The sequence below is a fragment of the Vulpes vulpes genome, chromosome 12 (genome assembly GCF_048418805.1).
Source record: "Vulpes vulpes isolate BD-2025 chromosome 12, VulVul3, whole genome shotgun sequence".
NCBI lineage: Eukaryota > Metazoa > Chordata > Mammalia > Carnivora > Canidae > Vulpes > Vulpes vulpes.
In genome coordinates, this window is record NC_132791.1 from 182,829,486 (window position 1) to 182,849,152 (window position 19,667).

General features: G+C 43.3%; 1 protein-coding gene across 9 annotated transcripts in view; it reads right to left on the minus strand.

The window, feature by feature from the left end:
• Positions 1-19,667, minus strand: part of DUS2 (dihydrouridine synthase 2) — a 50,108-nt gene that overhangs the window by 23,898 nt on the left and 6,543 nt on the right. For 6 of the 9 annotated variants that reach the window (XM_026011548.2, XM_026011543.2, XM_072731645.1 and 3 more), the window contains 2 exons: positions 13,574-13,716; positions 1,808-1,853 (listed from right to left, as the gene is read on the minus strand). In XM_026011548.2, the coding sequence (XP_025867333.1) occupies positions 1,808-1,853; positions 13,574-13,699 (172 nt within the window). In that variant the 5' untranslated portion in view covers positions 13,700-13,716. Of the gene's footprint in view, positions 1-1,807; positions 1,854-9,529; positions 9,810-13,573; positions 13,717-19,667 lie in introns of all 9 variants that reach the window. The other 3 variants (XM_072731646.1, XM_072731648.1, XM_072731647.1) reach the window with 1 other exon arrangement.

Here is a 19,667-nt window from a genome sequence, read left to right on the forward strand (position 1 = left end):
TGCCTCTCTCTTTCTCTCTCACTGTGTGACTATCATAAATAAATAAAAACTTTAAAAAAAAATGTCAAAAAAAAAAAAAAAGTCAGTCCCCTGATGTGTGCATTTCCAGCTAAGGTCTTATACTGTAAATAAGTGTCCTTATGGCGGTATATTTAACATCACATATTTCTGCATTTGTGGGCCTTTTGTTAATTCCGCTGTTGAAAATGGCCCCAAGCACAGTGCTAAAGTGTTATCTCGTGCTCCAAAGCACAAGAAGGCTCAGAGATGCCTTACAGAGAAAATACATGTTAAACAACCTCTGTTCAAACATGAAATTAGAGAACTGAAGTCTGTGAGTTCAATGTTAAAATAGAAACACATATAAAACAAGGTTATGTACTGATCTGTTAGTGAAAATGCTGTGACCAGATGCTTGCACAAACTTAATCCTGTATTTCCCCTAAAAGCAATGGTTCAGTATTTGCTAATTTGTTGTTCGATGCAACCTAATAGAACATAATTGTTGTAAATAATAAGAATTTCATATACTGTTCAAAATATAGCTTATAGTAGGTACTACCATTATTAGCTCTCAAAGATGACGGGCACATCAAAGAGATCCAATGTGGCAGATGGGAGATTATGCCTACCTTGTGCATTTATTTTGAGAAATGAATGAGATCTTTAATACACGTAAGGCATTTCCATAAATGGAAGCAGTTATTATCAACTCAGCACTAAACAGATTAGGTTAAAAACGTAGGGTAAAGGTGGTGACATGTTGGGAGAGGCAATTGAAGTAAATTCCAACAGCGCAGGCTTTTAACTAGCAAGAGGAAGTCTGAGAGAAGAACCGCAAAAACTTACTGTGTTTATACAGCTTTATTTTTAACAGCAAAATACTGGAAACTCCCATTAAAACACTGATGAAATCAATTCTGACATAATTATCTACAGGTACTGACATGTGGAAAGGTTCTAGTAAAAAAGGGACAAAACTTGCAGAGCATGATCCCAAGGGAAAGCATATACAGAAACATTCTCTATTTTTACATACACACTTTACTAAACGTGTAAAAAAATATATATTATTCCTCCTCATGATTACCTCTTCAAATATGAAATTATGGGCATTTTCATTTTATAGGCTATATGGTTCTGTAAAAATGAAATTTTCGTAACAAAAAAATATATATCTAAAACAAAGACAAAATGAGTCACAACTTCTGATATTAAGGTTTCAAAAATGGGTATACATTTCGAAAACCTCAAACAATACCACAACTCTAATCAAAAAAGAATCAGCCTCATCAATAAAACATAAGCAAAACCACAATTTAGCACAACCACTTCTATCTGCAAAGTACTTACACGTACCTTATCTTATTTGATTTTCACTCCAACCATATGATTTAAGTAAAGCAGGGGTTTTGATTTTCATCTTAACAGCTGAAGAAATGGAGGCAGAGAAGTCATTGTGACGTGCCCAAAGTCACACAGCTAGGGAGTAGCAGAGTCAGGAACAATGCTTAAGCTGGCCAACCCCAAGGCTTTTAGGGTCCCTCCTCTACTATGAAACCTGTCACTGTCTATGCCAGCAAGCCTGTGGGTGGAAGGTATTCTCCGCCTATTTTATATTTGGCTCTTTGTCAGGGTCTCTGGAGAGTAGTGACTGCTGTCAAAGGAGGACACTATCCACAAAATGACACAGCCAGGCAAGGAGCACACTGGCAGGACACTGTCACTCCACGCAAGGGCAGGAGTAGTTGGACTGCTTGGGCCTGACCAGGTACCCACACAATCCTGGGATCAGAACTGTACTCACCATTGACAACTCTCTTGCACTGAAGCATCTTGAGGTCAATCAGCTCCTGCAGAGGAATCAGAGGGCACTTATCAGTGCTGGTCATGTAGGTCCTAGGCCCAGGGGGAGGGACCTTCACTGGAGGTCACTAATAGGAGGGTGGTCACTCAACCTGTTATCCTACTACTAACAACAAATCATGGCTTTTGGGAAATGTAACACTGATATCCTCACCTAAACATGGCAAGCAGGAGCCTGAGTGAGCTACCCTCGGTCAGCTATTCCTCCCAGTGGCTGTGAAGACATCGGGGGCCTAGGAAGGATGAGCTACTCAGAGAGCCAGAGATTAAGACAATAGACCAGATTATGGACACCTGGACACTCTCCCCACCTACTCATCTCAGTTCCAGTCCATCCCCTCAAAGACCCTCCTACCTCATCCCCACACAAACAACAAACAGTGTTGGGCTCCCAGGAAATGTCCAAGGACAAAAGTGGGACCAGTGAATAAAAGCAGAGGGAGGAAGCCTTGAGATCAGTTCTAAAACTCCTGCCCAACATGGGTCACACTGTGTGGAAACAAAAGGGGTGAGCTCTTTGACTCTGGACATCTTCAAACTGACTTAGGAAAGAAAAGAGAAAGAGGTTTCTTCAAAATCAGGATCATGAAAATGAAGGGAAAGCTCCTGTCTCCTGAAGGACTAAGATCCTCTGCCTCTTGGTAGGAAACAACTGTTCTGCTTTGTTCAGTGATCATTTCAACAAATGTGTAAGATAAAACCTGCCACACTGCCCAGAAGCTCATACCAAGGGGTTCTGCAGGTCCAGAAAAATAGAGAGGAAACTCTGGTATCCATCCCCATACTGATTACCAATGAGCCTCAGCAAGTCACAACTCCAGCCAGGCGGGCACAATAGCTCCCTCATGGGAGTATGCAAAGCTAAAGTGGACAAAGGGCACCTATGGCTTCCCCACATACTCATCATCTGAGTTAGTACACACATAGGCGTTTCTCTGGCTATTCTCTATGTTGCATTCAGGTCATCAAGTACCCGATGTCCACCAGTCCTGGCCAAACAAATCACCACCACCAAGCAGTTACGGATATGTGGCTGGCATTTAACCCCAAGAGTCCGTGTAGTGTCTCAAGGGATGGACAGAGCCCAACACAGAGCCCCTGGAGCCAGGATCTTAGTTGCAGGGGCAGGCCAAAAAGGCAAGTGGGAAAGTGGGCAGAGCATCAAATGGCCTGTGCTCATAAAAAGAAGCTTTGCAGGCAGGCTGAACTTCAGCCAGAAATGAGCAGGAGACAGCAAGGCAAGCCTTTGCTGAAGCCCCAGCCCTGCCAGATCTAACTTGTCCTCCTCAGGATTCCCAAACGCCCCTCCTCCAAGTCCACATTTGCTACTTCTTCAAATGCTAGCTATACATACCTCAGTCATACCTTTACATTAGACTATAAACCCCCTGAGGAGGATCCTGTGACCACACAAAGGTAGGCCTTGAGGACCCAGGCCAGGTAGCCTGAGCCACAAGAGGAGGAATTAAGGCAAAATGGCCTTTGAAATGTCTTGTTTTCTTTTCAGTCTCCCCACCACACCAAAGGAGCCTGTGGGGCCTGGATGCCATTTCATTCATCATCAGCATCTAGCATGTTGCAAGTGCTCACGAAACATCTGCCAGAACCTCTTCAAGACCTTGTATGCAGCAGATGTTCAACTGTTTAAGTGGAGAAATTAAATTGTCACCAATAAAACCACAAGTGTGTCTGCTCACTCACGCACCCTCAACACCACTGTTCGTCAATTTTATTCATTTTAGTTAGTTCTGGGATAAAATGGAACCTCATAGTTTTTTCACTATATTTCCTTAATTAAGTGAAAACAAACATCGTTTTTCCTAGTGGTAGTTTATGATCAGTGAATCTTCAGAGCAAACTGCCTTTTACATCTATACAAGTTGCAGGAAAAAAATCTATCCTTTGTCAAATTGGATATTGAGTTTTTCTGAGTTACCCACCACAAATACTTTTCTTCTATTACTACCACTTCCTCAATTGTTTTTTTAACCTATTTTTTTTCTAGTTTTGAGATATAGTTGACATATAATATTATGTTACTTTCAGTTGTACAACAGTGGTTCAAACAATTCTATACTTTATGAAATGCTCACCACAAGAAATGTAGTTACCATGTATCATCAAACAAAGTTATTACAGTATTATTGACAATATTCCCTAAGCTTTACTCTTTTTTTTTAAGATTTTATTTATTTATTCATGAAAGACACAGAGAGAGAAAAGCAGAGACATAGGCAGAGGGAGAAGCAGGCTCCAGGTAGGGAGCCTGAAGTGGGACTCCATCTTGAGATCATGCCCTGAGCCAGGGGCAGGTGCTCAACTGCTGAGCCACCCAGGCGTCCCAGTGCTTTTCAATCCTATAACTTATTCATATTATAACTACAAGTCTGTACCTCTTAAACTCCTTTGCCTACTTCACTCATCCCCTAACTTCCTCCCCTCTGGCAACCACTAGTTTGTTCTCTGTATTTATGAGTTTGTTTCTCTTTTTTGTTGTTGTTGTTTTAATTTTTTTTTTTTTAATTTTTATTTATTCATGATAGTCACACAGAGAGAGAGAGAGAGAGAGGCAGAGATACAGGCAGAGGGAGAAGCAGGCTCCATGCACCGGGAGCCTGACGTGGGATTCGATCCCGGGTCTCCAGGATCGCGCCCTGGGCCAAAGGCAGGCGCCAAACCACTGCGCCACCCAAGGATCCCCTTTGTTGTTGTTTTTTATTTGCTTTGCTTTTTAGATTCCACAGGTAGGGGCAGCCCCAGTGGCGCAGCAGTTTAGCGCCGCCTGCAGACCAGGGCGTGATCCTGGAGACCCTGGATCGAGTCCCACGTCAGGCTCTCTGTATGATGCCTGCTTCTTCCTCTGACTGTCACTGCCTCTCCCTCTCTCTGTCTCTATGAATAAATAAATAAAATCTTTAAAAAAAATTTTTAAAAATAAATAAATAGATTCCACAGGTAGTAAGATCAGACAGTATTTGTCTTTCTCTGTTGACTATTTTACTTAGCATAATACCCTCTAGGTCTATCCGCGTTGTTACAAACCTTAATTTCTATCATACATAACATTCTATTTTTATAGGAAAGATCACCCTAACTTGGCCATGAACAGTACCTTTTACTTCCTAAATATATCTCCATTATATAGTGAAGAATATAATCTTGGGGCACCTGGGTGGCTCAGTTGGTTGAGCGACTGCCTTTGGCTCGGGACATGGTCTCAGGGTCCTAGAACCAAGACTCACATTGGGCTCCCTACTTCTCCCTCTGCCTATAGTTCCTCCTGCTTGTGCGCTCTCTCTCTCTCTCTCTCTCTCTCTCTGTCAAATAAATAGATAAAATCTATAAATAAATAAATAAATAAATAAATAAATAAATAAATAATCTCAATTGTTTTTTCCTCTTCTTACAAATAATTTTTTTAAGATTTATTTATTCATGAGAGACAGAGAGAGAGGAGGCAGAGACATAGGCAGAGGGAGAAGCAGGCTCTTGGCAGGAGCCCGATGTGGAACTCGATCCTGGATCCTGGGATCATGACCTCAGCCGAAGGCAGCCGCCCAACCACTGAGCCACCCAGGCGTCCCATTCTTTTTAAAAATAATTTAGATTTTGTTAAAATAGTCCTCTTGTAACTTTTTAAATTTTTTTTTTTTTTTTTTTTTTTAATGTATGATAGTCACAGAGAGAGAGAGAGAGAGAGAGAGAGAGAGGCAGAGACACAGGCAGAGGAAGAAGCAGGCTCCATGCACCGGGAGCCCGATGTGGGATTCGATCCCGGGTCTCCAGGATCGCGCCCTGGGCCAAAGGCAGGCGCTAAACCGCTGCGCCACCCAGGGATCCCAGATTTATTTATTTATTTATTTGAGAGAGAGAGAGAGAGAGCACGCATGCATGTGCATGAACATGAGCAGGGGCAAAGGGAGAGAAGACGACTCCTGCTGAGCAAGGAGTCCAATGCAGGGCTTGATCCCAGGACTCTGGGATCATGACCTGAGCCAAAGGCAGACACTTAACCAACTGAGCCACCCAGGCATCCCAAAACGAATTTAGATTTTAACTTGCCTGAAAATTACAGCCATTTATAAGTCATTTTTTCTTCAAATGAGTACCCAATGTTCTGAACAACATTTTTTTTTTTTAAAGTAGCCTCCATTGCTCAATGTGGAGCTTGAACTCAAAACCCTGAGATCAAAAGTCACATGGTCTACTGACTAAGCCAGCCAGGCACCCCACAACATTTAGTTTTAAAATGCCTTAGGGGCACCTGGGTGGCTCAGTATAGTTAAACATCAGACTTTTTTTCTTTGTTTTTTTTTTTAGTATTTTATTTATTTATTCCTAAGAGACACAGAGAGAGAGAGAGAGGCTGAGACACAGGCAGAGGGAGAAGCAGGTTTCCAGCAGGGAGCCCTGTGTGGGACTTGATCCTGGGACCCCAGGATCACAACCTGAGCCAAAGGCAGATGCTCAACCACTGAGCCACCCAGGTGCCCCAAACATCAGACTCTTGATCTCAGCTCAGGTCTTGATCTCAGCTTAGGTCTTGAAAGTAGAATATTTCTGAAAGTAGAATATTGATTTCCAGGGACTTGGGAAGGGAGAAATCGGGGAGAGTTGCTAACAGATATGAGGTTTCTTTTTGGTGTGATGAAAATATTCAATAGTTTACTGTGGTGATGGATGGACAATTCTGTAAATATACCAAAAGGCACCAAATTATACAGTTTGAATTGGTGAATGATGTGGCATATGAATCATCTCAGTAAAGGTGTTAAAAGGGGAGTCTGCCTGGTTTAGACAATAGACCATGAGGCTCTTAATCTTGCATTTGTAAATTCAAACCCCATGTTAAATGTAGAGATTACGTAAAAATAAAATCTTTTTTTTTAAAGATTTTATTTATTTGAGAGAGGAAAAGCACGAGTGGGGGGAGGGGCTAGCACGAACTAGCCCCAGGACTCAATCTCAGGACCAAAGATCAGGACCTAAGCCAAAGGCAGACAGACACATAAACAACTGAGCTACCCAGATGCCCCTAAAATAAATTCTTTATTTAGCTATCTTTAAAAAGATTTGTTTATTCATGAGAGAGACACATACACAGAGACAGAGACATAGGCAGAGGGAGAAGCAGGTTCCCTCTATGGAGCCTGATGCGGGACTCAATCCCAGGACCCCGGGATCACGACCTGAGCCAAAGGCAGCCACTCAACCACTGAGCCACCCAGGTGTCCCAAATAAAATATTGGGGGGAAAAAGATGTTAAAATAATGCTTAGAAGAACAATTTTGGGTCAACTGACAAAATTAGAACATAGAAGGTAGATTTTTAAAAAGTACTGTATCAATATTAAGTTAACCAAAGATGATGCCTATATCATAATTGAATAGAAGAAAGACTTAATTCTGGGAAAATATCAGTGAAGTACTTGAGAAGTAAGAAATCATACTGCATGAAACTTACTCTCAAATAGTTAAGGAGAAAAAAAAATAGTTAAGGAGAACACATGAAACTAATGTAACATTGTGTGTCAACTGTACTTCAATTTTTAAAAATTAGTTAAGAAGAAAATATATATACATTAGATAGAACACAAATGATAAAACAAATCAAACAAAAATGTTGCATTGGTCAATATGGGTACAGATAGATGCTCTCTGTCCATTCCTGCAACTTTTCTTTTTTTTTCCTGCAACTTTTCAATAATTTTTTTCCCTTTTAAAAAAATTTTTACTGAGGTATAAACATATACCAACTTTTCCATAAATATGAATTCTTTTTTAAGCCATTCTGGGGAAAGGACTTAAATAAAAATTTCTCCAAAGATGATACACTGACACTCAACAAGCATATGCACATACTCAGCATTGCTAATCACCAGAGATATGCAAATTAAAACCACAATGAGCTATCACCTTTCACCCATTAGGATGGCTGCTATAGAAAGAAAGAAAGAAAGAAAGAAAGAAAGAAAGAAAGAAAGAAAGAAAGACGAATGAACAGAACTGGTGTTAGCAAGGATGTGGAGAAATTGTGCACTGTTGGTAGAATTGTAAAGTGGTGTAACTGCTAGGGAGAATAGTCTAGAGTTTCCTCCAAAAATGAAAAACAGGGCAGCCTCAGGTGGCTCAGCAGTTTAGCGCTGCCTTCAGCCCCAGGTATGATCCTGGAGACTGGGCGTGATCCTGGAGACGTCCCACCATGTCCCATGTAGGGCTCCCTGCATGGAGCCTGCTTCTCCCTCTGCCTGTGTCTCTGCCTCTCTCTCTCTCTCTCTCTCTCTCTGCCTTTCTCTCTCTCTCTCTCTCTCTCTCTCTCTCTCTCTCTGTGTCTCTAATAAATAAATAAAATCTTAAAAAAAAAAAACCCAAAAATGAAAAACAGAACTACCACCTGATCTAGCAATCCTACTTGAGGATATATATACCCAAAAGAACTGAAAGCAAGATCTCAAAGAGGTATTTGCATACCTATGTTCATAGCAGCACTATTCAAAATAACCAAAAGGTGCAAGTACCCAAATGTCCATCAACAGGTGAATGTATAAACAGAATGGGGCATATACATACAATGGAATATGATTCAGCTAAAAAATGAAAGAAACCCTGCCACATACTACAACATAAATGAACCTTAAGAATACTATGCTAAGCGAAACAATCCAGTCACAAAAAGACAAATATCACATGCTTCCACTTCTAGGAGGTATCTAAAGTAGTTAAATTCATAGAAACAGAAAATAGAAGAATGGTTACCAGGGGTTGGAGAGATGGGGTAAGGGGGAGTTGTTTCACAGATAGAGAGTTTCAGTTGTGCACAAAGAAAAGATTCTAGAGATCTGTTTCACAACTCAACACTACCAAAGTGCACATTCAAAAATGTTTAAGATGGTAAATTCTATGTTATGTGTTTTTTACCACACCCACACAAAAAAAATTTAAGTGCCCATTCTGGAAATCAGGGTCTCTTAAGAACACCACCTCCTCCCTTGATCTTGCTTAGTAAAAGGTTTAAGTCTAACAGGTAGGTGTCCTCTCACAGTTTAAGGGACTGGAGTCCCCTTATAATAAGGAATAGATAGGAACACCTGGGTGGCTCAGTGGTTGAGCGTCTGCCTTCAGCTCAAGGCGTGATCCAGGGGTTCCAGGATTGAGTCCCACATCGGGCTCATCGGGAGCATGCTTCTCCCTCTGCCTACGTCTCTGCCTCTCTCTCTGTATCTCCCATGAATAAATAAATAAAATCTTAAAAAAAAAAAAAAAAAGAATCGATAAATGACATCTGAGGAACTCTTGGAAAACCCCTAACAATAAGGCAGACCTTAGTTTCAGTTGTGCACAAAGAAAAGATTCTAGAGATCTAACTCCCTTGACTCCCTCGACTTCTGCTGAGCTAGTTCATCCTTTCTTCACTTCCAGCTGCTGAGGGCTTTGCAGAGCTTTTGAGGAGGTACATGCATGCCTGGTATGTCGTAGACCCTATATGCTGGTCCTATTAGGTGGGTGGGATGGTTTAACTAAATCTGCAGTTGTGCCACTTCATGTGAACCCAGAAGATTGACCATCCAGGCAGAGGGCCTGTAGAGCAACGCTGGATCCACCAGGGGGCACCAGGCACCATACTGTGCCATGTCTAGTACTTGGCCCAGTCCCTGGCCACCTACCCATGCTAAGGGTCCACTGACCAGTGCCTCTGCTCTTCATAGGGGTTAGGCTTGGGTAGAAGGTCGAGGTGTCCTCTGGCAGAGGCCGGTTTGTTCATAAGCCATATTGATTCTCCCAAAGTAAATGCCCATCAAACATGCCAAAGAGGGCATCACAAGCAACAAAACAACAGCTGAGTTCTCTGGGACTTGATCTTTTTGGTCTCCGTTCCTCAGGCTCTGAGTCCACAAGTCCTCACAGTCCTTCCTCCCAATCTTCTTCTATGTCCAAGAGGTTTTTCTGGAGGGCGAGAAGGGGGCTGGCTAAGAAGGGCTATCCCTGGGACACCTGGGTGGCCCAGTGGTTGAGTATCTGCCTTCGGCTCAGGGCGTGATCCCGGTCTAGGGATCAAGTCTCTCACTGCATTCCCTGTGAAGAGCCTGCTTCCCTGTCTATATTTCTGCCTCTCTCTGTGGGTCTCTCATGAATAAATAAATAAAATCTTAAAAAAGAAAGAAAAAGAAAGAAAAGAAAAGAAAAGAAAAGAAAAGAAAAGAAAAGGAAGGAAAAGAAAAAAAGAAAAGAAAAGAAAAGAAAAGAAAAGAAAAGAAAAGAAAAGAAAAGAAAAGAAAAGAAAAGCTAACCCTAACCCACAGCTGACCACTTGGGGGCCTGAGTAGTGGCTCCAAGGATGAGTGACCAGATAAATAATGCTCAGTGCACTATCACATTCCCTCGGGACTGACCTCTGGACACAGGTTCCTTCCTGCCCTGGGGATATTCCGACAGCCTGGAAAGCTTATGGATGCCCAACTCTCATTTCTTGGACCTCCTTGACTCTATTTCAACAAACCCCTTAGAATTCAGGTTCTATGCCCGTGACCCTAAACTCGGGAACCTCCCTTTCTGACAACTCCCACATTTGGACAACACATAGCCCCTCTCTCCCATTTCACCTTGCTAGCACCCTAGCTGGCTCTGCCTCTGCCCAGCTGTAGATACTGACATGCCAATCTGCAGCCACGGGCATCTGCCTGCCAGGCTTTGCAGCTCTCGTTCCCATAAAACTAAAAACCAGCATGACTATGCATACGTAATGGCCAGGCAAATCTCCCAGTGCCCATTCCCCATAGGAACGGGACCAAAATGCCCTCACTTTTTTTCCTCGGGTCCCCATCCCACTCCTGCCACCTTCATCACCGAGAGAAGATTGGCTTCCCACGTCTTGTAAAACAAGCCACTCAGGCAAAATCCCTTGGTTTCCCTGCCTTCCACCGTTCTCCCACTCTCCTTTCTGCCCTATCTTGGAGGCAGATCCCACCACCTCATCTAGAATCCTGCCCCTCGGGGATCCCTGGGTGGCTCAGCAGTTCAGTGCCTGCCTTTGGCCCAGGACATGATCCTGGAGTCCTGGGATTGAGTCCCACGTCGGGCTCCCGGCATGGAGCCTGCTTCTCCCTCTGCCTGTGTCTCTGCCCACCCCCCCGCCCTCTATCATGAATAAATAAATAAAATCTTAAAAAAAAAAAAAAAAAAAAAACAGAATCCTGCCCCTCCAAGTCCAGCCCCTACCCACCCCACAGTGATCTGCCAAATCTTCAGGCCTCCCCTCACTGCTAAGAGCTTTCTCTTATGTTGCAAACATGCAAGTCACCCAGAAACAACTCCCTTCACCATCTCCCCTACTTGCGTGTACTCTTTGCCTCCCTTCACCTCTCGAATTCCTGAAGGGTAGTGGGCAGCTCTGTTTCTCTTTCCTCATTTCCTGCTCCTTCCACAATGTTGCCCCAACAAGTCCTCATCTCTGTCACAGCTGTCCTCCAATCACCTGATTTTCAAATCAAACACCTTTTTGGTCTTTTTGCAAATTGGATTTCTCTGCATCATCTGTCACATTTGACAAACCTGACTTTTGCCTTCTCTGACACACATTCTTAATTTGCCTATTCTTCTCACTCCTACTTTTTTTTTTTTAATTTTAAGTAGGCTCCACCCCCAACGTGGGGCTTGAACTCACAACCCCAGGACCAAGAGTCACATGCTCTACTGACTGAGCCAGCCAGGTGCCCCATTCTTTCACTTTTCTATCATAAAGTACTTACCTGTCCCCCCACATATAAACATCCAGTATATTAGAGTGTATTCTTCCCAAGTTCCCTCTTAAGCCCTCCCTTCTCTCTACATCAGTGGCTTTCTATTTATTTATTTATTTATTTATTTATTTATTTATTTATTTGGCAGATAGAGAGCACAAGCAGCGGGCGCAGTAGAGGGGAAGGAGAAACAGGCTTCCCACTGAGCAGGGAGCCTGACATGGGGTTCGACATGGGGCTCGATCCCAGGACCTTGGGATCATGACCTGAGCTGAAGGCAGACACTTAACCAACTGAGCAAAAAAAAAAAAAAAAAAAAACAACTGAGCCACCCAGGCACCCCTCAGAGGCTTCCTTCTTAACTGAAGTTTTTATTTTGAAATAATTGGAGGTTCATATGCAGTTGTAAGAATGTGAGCTCCAAGGGGCGCCTGGGTAGCTCAATCAGTTAAGCATCAGACTCTTGATCTTAGCTCAGTTCGTGAATTCAAGCCACTGTCAGGCTCCTTGCTGGGCATGGAGCCTACTTTAAAAAAGAGAGAGAGGGGGGCAGCCCTGGTGGCTCAGCGGTTTAGTACCACCTTCGGCCCAGGGCCTGAATCTGGAGACCCAGGATCGAGTTGCACGTCAGGCTCCCCTCATGGAGCCTGCTTCTCCCTCTGCCTGTGTCTCTGCCTCTCTCTCTCTCTCTCTCTCGAATAAATAAACAAAATCTTAAAAAAATAAAATAAAAAAAAGAGAGAGAAAGAGGGCAGCCCGGGTGGCTCAGTGGTTTGGCACCGCCTTCAGCCCAGGGTGTGATCCTGGAGACCCAGGATCGAGTTCCATGTCGGGGTCCCTGCATGGAGCCTGCCTGCTTCTCCCTCTGCCTGTGTCTCTGCCTCTGCCTCTCTCTCTCTCTCTCTCTCTCTCTCTTTCTCATGAATAAATAAATTTAAAACATCTTTAAAATTTTAAAAAAGAGAGAGAGAGAGAATAGGAGCTCCTATGTACTGTTTGCCCACCTTCCCCAATGGTAACGTCTTACAAAATATAGTATAATATTACAACCAGGATATTGACACTGATACAGTTAAGACACAGAAACATCAACACCAGAATCCCTTGTGCTGTCCTTTTATAGCCACAGTCCCCATCCACCACCAGTGCCTCTGAAAGACAGAAATATCTGAAGCATTTGAATGGCTTCTTCTTACTTCTCACACACAGTAGGGAGACACATTGGGACTGGAGATGGGGGGGAGCTCTCCAGATAATTCTTTTATATGCCCAGCTGAAAAACACTGCTCACACCCCCACACTATCCAATATCAGCTACTCTTGTAATGCTATTTTTCCTGGAAAATACTTTTTTAAGATTTTATTTATTTATCTGACAAAGAAAAAGAGAGTAAGCACAAGCAAGGGGAGCAGGAAAGGGTGAGGGGAGAAGCAGCCTCTCCACCAATCAGGAAGCCCAATGCAGGGCCTGATTCCAGACACTTAACGGATTGAGCCACCCAGACACCCTGAAAATGCTTTTTAAACCTGGGTCTCAAGTCCTACTGTTCTCCACAGCAGCCAGGATGTAGGCAACCTACTAGCTACTACTACTAGAAAATTCTGTGGCTCCCCAAACCAACCCTATCCAGCTTCCCTAGCCTGAATCTGGTCCTTTTCAACCTCCTCCTAACCATGAGGTAATTCACTCATGCACTGAACATCTATTAACTCCTACAGAGGCCAGGGCAGTGACCTGACATGACACTCATCTAACTAGCCAGCCCAGGAATCCCACAATGCCTCCATGCTGCCTGGCCTCCTGGCCCTGAACAGGGCCCAGAGAACTCACAAGTGTCATACATATTTGCCTTCAGTGAGGACCTGTGAAGTGAGTGCCCATTCTCTCCCCCAACTCCTGGCCACTTCAACTCACAGATTAGGAGGCTACACTGGTGAAAAAGTCCTCCAGGAAAATTAGGAGCCTCTTACCTCACAGTACACAATGTCCGCTCCATAGTCCAGGGCCAGCAGCCGCATGGGGAGAGTGCCTACCCGAACCATAGGGGCTAAGATGAGTTTGTTGCGGTAGCACAGTGAGAGGCTGTGCTCAATCATTCCTCCTCTGCTAAAGCCTGCAGAAAAGGAAAACAAGAGTTAGAAATTCAAATAAAGAAAATCTCTTCTGTTAGATAGGTTTTTCTTCTTCTTTCCAATACATAAGACTTTGTTTTCCTTTTCTCTGACCATAAAAATAATGCATGCTTATTCATTCATTGAAAGAATATTTATTAGGTGTCTAGTCTGTGCCAGTCACTGTCCTAGTTTTGGGGATACATGACAAAACAAAACAGACAAAAATTCCTGTTCTAACAGAGCTTTTATTCTAGCAGGAAAACAAAGGCAAAAAAAAAAAAAAAAAAAACCATAATAAATAAATGATACAGTATGTTGGAAAATGAGTAATACTAGAGAGTAAAAAACAGCAAGAAGTGGGGTGCCTGGGTGGCTCTATTGGTTAAGCATCTGCCTTCGGCTCAGGTCATGATGCCAGGGTCCTGGGATCAAGCCTCGTGTTGGGCTCCCTACTCAGCAGGGAGCTTGCTTCTCCCTCTCCCTCTGCCTGCCACTCCACTTACTTGTGGTCTCTCTCTTTCTGTCAAATGAACAAATAAAAATATTTTACAAAAGAAAAAAAAACAGCAAGGAAAAAGGAAGATTGAAAACACCAGGGATGGATTAAAATTTCTTTCCATTTCATTGAGATGTGATTGACATACAGTATATTAGTTTAAGGTGTACAACATAATGATCTGATATAAGTGTATGCTACAAAATGATTACCACAATAACTTAACATCTATTACCTCATATATTAATAATTTTAAAAATAATAATAATTTTTGTCTTGTGATGATGATGACCTACTATTAGTAGGGTGCTTGAATAGGTCAGTAGGTTGGGTGTTTGACTCTTGATTTTGGCTCAGGTCACGATCTCAGGGTTGTGAGACAGAGCTCTGTGATGAGCTCAGCTCACAGAGTCTGCTTGGGATTCTTTCCCCCTCGCTGCTCCCTCCTGCTCGCTCTCTCTCTCTCTCTCATTAAGTAAGTAAATAAAAAAATAAAATCTTTATTAAAAAAGATCTATTCTTAGCAACTTTTAAATACACAATATTGTCAACTATAGTTGCTATGTTGTATATCACATCCTCAGAAGATATTTATCTTCTAACTGGAAGTTCATATCTACTTTTTCCTTTTTTGAGAGAGAAAGAGAGAGAGAAGGGGGAAGGGTGGAGAAGAGGATGAGAGACAAGAGGACTCCATGCTGAATGTAGAGCCTGACACGGGGCTCAATCACATGACCCTGAGACCATGACCTGAGCTAAAATCAAGAGTTAGACATTTAACCAACTAAGCCACTCAGGTGCCCTAGAAGTTACTATCTTTTGACCACCTTCACCCACTTACCTCATACTCCCAGCAGGAAAAATATAAATAAATGGTATACTAATGGTATATTTTACATTAAAATATAAAAATATGTGAAAATATTTACATTAAAATATAAAAGTTTAAATAAGGAAACCAAGATTGGCTTCAATGGGAAGATAACATTAAAGCTAAGACTTGAGTTAGTCAAGTTGGTATCTAGTAGGAGAATATACAGCAGAAGAAACAGCTTCCCTGATGTGTTAGAGGAACAGTGAGAAGGCCAACGTGGTTGGAACACAAAGAGGAGAAGAGAGAGTAATGAAAGTCAGATACACGATATCACAGCAGTAAGCAGACAGGACAGTGTCAGATCCCATAGGGACTCGCAGTACACTCCGTGGACATTTTTAGCTCTTCACAAAACAGAAGCCAGTAAAGGACTTTAAGTAGAGAAGTAGCATGACTGAACATGTTTTCTCATGATCACAGTGATTACTCTAGAACAAGCAATTGGTTAGGGGCCAGAGTAAACACATGGAGACCAAGTACAAGGCTCTTTGATAACCAACATAAGAAACGATGGTGGAGGGATCCCCGGGTGGCGCAGCGGTTTGGCGCCTGCCTTTGGCCCAGGGCGCGATCCTGGAGACCCGGGATCGAATCCCACCTCGGGCTCCCGGTGCATGGAGCCTGCTTCTCCCTCTGCCTTTGTCTCTGCCTCTCTCTCTCTCTCTCTCTCTCTCTCTGACTATCCTAAAATAAATAAATAAAAATTAAAAAAAAAAAAAAGACGATGGTGGCTTGGTGGCTCAGCAGTTGAGCATCTGCCTTCAACTCCAGGTGTGATCCTGGGGTCTGGGGATCGAGTTCTGCATTGGGCTCCCTGCGGGTAGCCTGCTTCTCCCTCTGCCTATGTCTCTGCCTCTCTCTCTATGTCTCTCATGAATAAATAAGTAAAATCTTAAAAAAAAAAAAAAAAAAAAAAAGATGATGGTGGCTCAGGCCAGGAAGCTGGTAGTAGAGGTAGTGAGAAGTGGTCACATCCTAAATATATACTTTGAAGGTAAAGCCAACAGGAGTAAAAAGAAAAAAATCAAAATTCCATATCCCAGAGAAAACTGTTAATATTATTTATGCTGAGCAAATATGGACCCCCCCCCCCCCTAAAAAGTCACAAAGCTAGCTAGCCAATGTTCTATTCTGCTCAGTTACTAACAATGTCTCCATTTTCTCTTTACTATTTAGCCCATTCCGGCTGGTGCCCTCTTCTACCATTCTACTAAAACTGCTCTGATTAAAGTCACCAATTACCTGGAGGTTGGGCAATCAACCACACACACACTTGTCCACAATCTGGTTTCACTAACAGTACAGTGACATGGTTGAGCCTCCCCTCTTCTTGATCTCTCCCCTCCCTAGGCTTCCCTGACCCCACACTTTCCTGGTTTTTCTCCCACCCCTCTGTCTTGCTTCTCAGCATCATTGCTGGTTCCACCTCCTCAACTCACATGTTGAGTTTCCTCCTTAGTCTTGGGTCCTCTTCTCTTCTAATTCCACACATTCTCCGATGTAAATGTATTCACTCCCATGGCTTACAATATTGGTAATATACTGGTGATCTCTTTTTTTTTTAAGATTTTATTTATTTATTCATAGAGACATAGAGAGAGAGAGAGAGGCAGAGACACAGGCAGAGGGAGAAGCAGGCCCCATGCAGGGAACCCGATGTGGGACTCGATCCCGGGTCTCCAGGATCACACCCTGGGCTGCAGGCGGGCTAAACCGCTGCACCACCAGGGCTGCCCATACTGGTGATCTCTAAAGGTATCTTATACCAACTGCTCAATATACATCCCCACCTGGGTATCTTAAGGACATCTTATAAGAAACATGCACAAAACAAAAATCTTGATCTGATCTGCTTTCCTAAGCTGCCTCTTCTGTCTTCATTAATTCATTCAACAGACATTTATTGAGCCCCTATAATATGCCAAGCACTGGTTGGCACTAGAGATAAAATGCAGAGGAGGAAGTCGAGTAGAAAAAGAGGGTTATAGAAAGAGAACTTACAGATACTTGGGAAATTAAACCACATACAGTGCTATGAAGGACATGAGGTTTTGGGAATCTGTGTCAGCAGGAAAGGGACAGATAGAGGTTGAGAAGGGCTTCCCTTAAGAAATCATTGTTTCATTTTATTTTATTTTATCTATTTTATTTATTTTAGAAAGACAGCGAGCACAAGGGGTCAAGAGGGGAAGTACAGAGGGGGTGGGAGAAGGAGGGGGAAAGAATCTCAGACTCCACATGAGCACAGAGCCTGACACAGGGCTTGATCTCATAACCCCGAAATTAAGACCTGGGCCACAATCAAGAATCAGATGCTTAACTGACTGAGCCACCTAGGCATCCAATAAATCATTTCTGATTCAAGATCCCAAGGGAGAGAAGGTGTTAATCAGGCCAATACAGGTAGAGAAAAGGGTTCCCATTTCAGCAACTAGCACCTCCATTCACCCAGTTACTCATCCTTAATCTATATTCCCCACATTCAATCTATCACTAACTCCTTCTGAAACAGCCTTCAAAATATAACTAATCCATCTGCTTGGCTCCATATCTAGTGCCACCACTGTGCACAAAGCCCAATCGTCTAATGGGTCTCCCCAAATCTAATCTTACCTCCTCCTATCCTTTCTTTTTAAAAAAGATTTTTTTTATTTTTTTAGATTTTATTTATTTATTCATGAGAGACACAGAGAGAGAGGGGCAAAGACAGAAGCAGAGGCAGAAGCAGGCTCCATGCAGGGAGCCCGATGTGGGACTTGATCCTGGGTCTCCAAGATCACGCCCTGGGCCGAAGGCAGGCACTAAACCACTGAGCCGCTGGGGCTGCCCAAGATTTTACTTATTTATTTAAGAGAGAGAGAGAAAGCAAGAGACAGAGCATGAGCAGAGGGGGAGGGGTGAAGGGGGAGGGAGAAGCAGACTCCCCAATGCACTGAGCCATGCATTAGGCTCAAACGGGGGACTCCAGAATCACGACTTGAGCCCTTGAGCCGAAGGCAGATACTAAACCGACTGAGCCATCTAGGAACCCCTCCTATCCTTTTTCTGTTCAATACTGCATGGGTTTTGAAAAAGACAACTCTGATAATACCACTTCCTTGTTTATATCCTTCAGTGGTTTCCCACTCAGTTTAGGGATAACTCCCAAACCCTTCTGATGGCCCATCAAGCCCTGCACAACCTGTCTCTGTTCACATCTCCAGCTCATCTTAAGCCTCTCTTCCACTCATTCTCCTTGCTCTAGCCCCCTGGCCGCCTTTGAAAGTCTCCTATACTAAGCTCTCTGCAGCCTGGGGCCCATGCACTTGCAGTCCTCTCTGTCTAGAACACTCTCCTGGACTCAATCATACACACCCACACTAAGGTCCTCTTTACCTTGAACGTCCCCTTTTTGGAGACATTTCCCTACCAGACCATCTAACTTCAGGTCCCTAGTCACATGCTCTCACAACACTTTGTTCTTCCTTATAGCTCAGTTACAATCCATGTGTCCGCACTTACTTGTGTGGTCTCTCGTTTATCCCCCATCTCCTGCTCTAGATCACCAGGATAACAAGTCCCACAAAGACAGGAACATGGCTACCTAGTTCACTGCCAGGTTTCTAGCCCTGAGCCAGGGCTTGGCCCCTTAGCAGCAGCTTCGAAAGGAAGGCGTGACCAAACACTTACTCTGTGGTGGCTGAGGACACCCTCTTGTTGGGAGATTGGTCCAGGGACTCCCTCTGGCGCATGCCAGCAGGGCCTGACAGGGCCTGCCTCCAAGAAGGCTCCTCTCAAAGAAGCTAGGCTGTCCCCACCCTTTCCCAGTTCCCATCACAACCATTCACCCAGCCCTAAAATCATACCCAGATTACCATTTTAGTCACACAAACTGAGACAATCTCTCTGCCATTCTTTTAAGGGCTGGTCTTCTCTATGACAGTTTGATGACCTTCTCAGTAGCCTTAACTTCAGTTTCATAGATACAAAAATCCCATCAATTATAATGCTTTCTGATTAAAGATAACACTATTCAAGGAAAACAACAAACTGGACTGGAAAAAAACCTTCCCGGCAGACAGCCAGGGTGGCTCCGCCTTTGGCCCAGGGCCTGATCCTGGAGACCTCGGATCGAGTCCCATGTCGGGCTCCCTGCAGGGAGCCTGCTTCTCCTTCTGCTTGTGTCACTGCCTCTCCCTCTCTCTCTCTCTCTGTCTCTCGTGAATAAATAAATAAAATCTTTAAAAAAGAGGAAAAAACTTCCCAGTCTCTTCCACATAAATTTTCCTGGAGACTATGATATTGCTTAAAAAACAATTTCTTTAAAATTAAATTTAGGGATCCCTGGGTGGCTCAGCAGTTTGGCCCCTGCCTTCAGCCCAGGGCCTGATCCTGGAGACCTGGGATCGAGTCCCATGTCGGGCTCACTGCATGGAGCCTGCTTCTCCCTCTGCCTCTGTCTCTCTCTCTCTCTGTCTCTCACATATAAATAAATAAAAATCTTTAAATAAATAAATAATAAAATAAAATATAGAGTTAAAATGAAAGTCAATTAGGATTAAATATTCAGAGAATTATCCTACTTCCCACTCAAAACACCT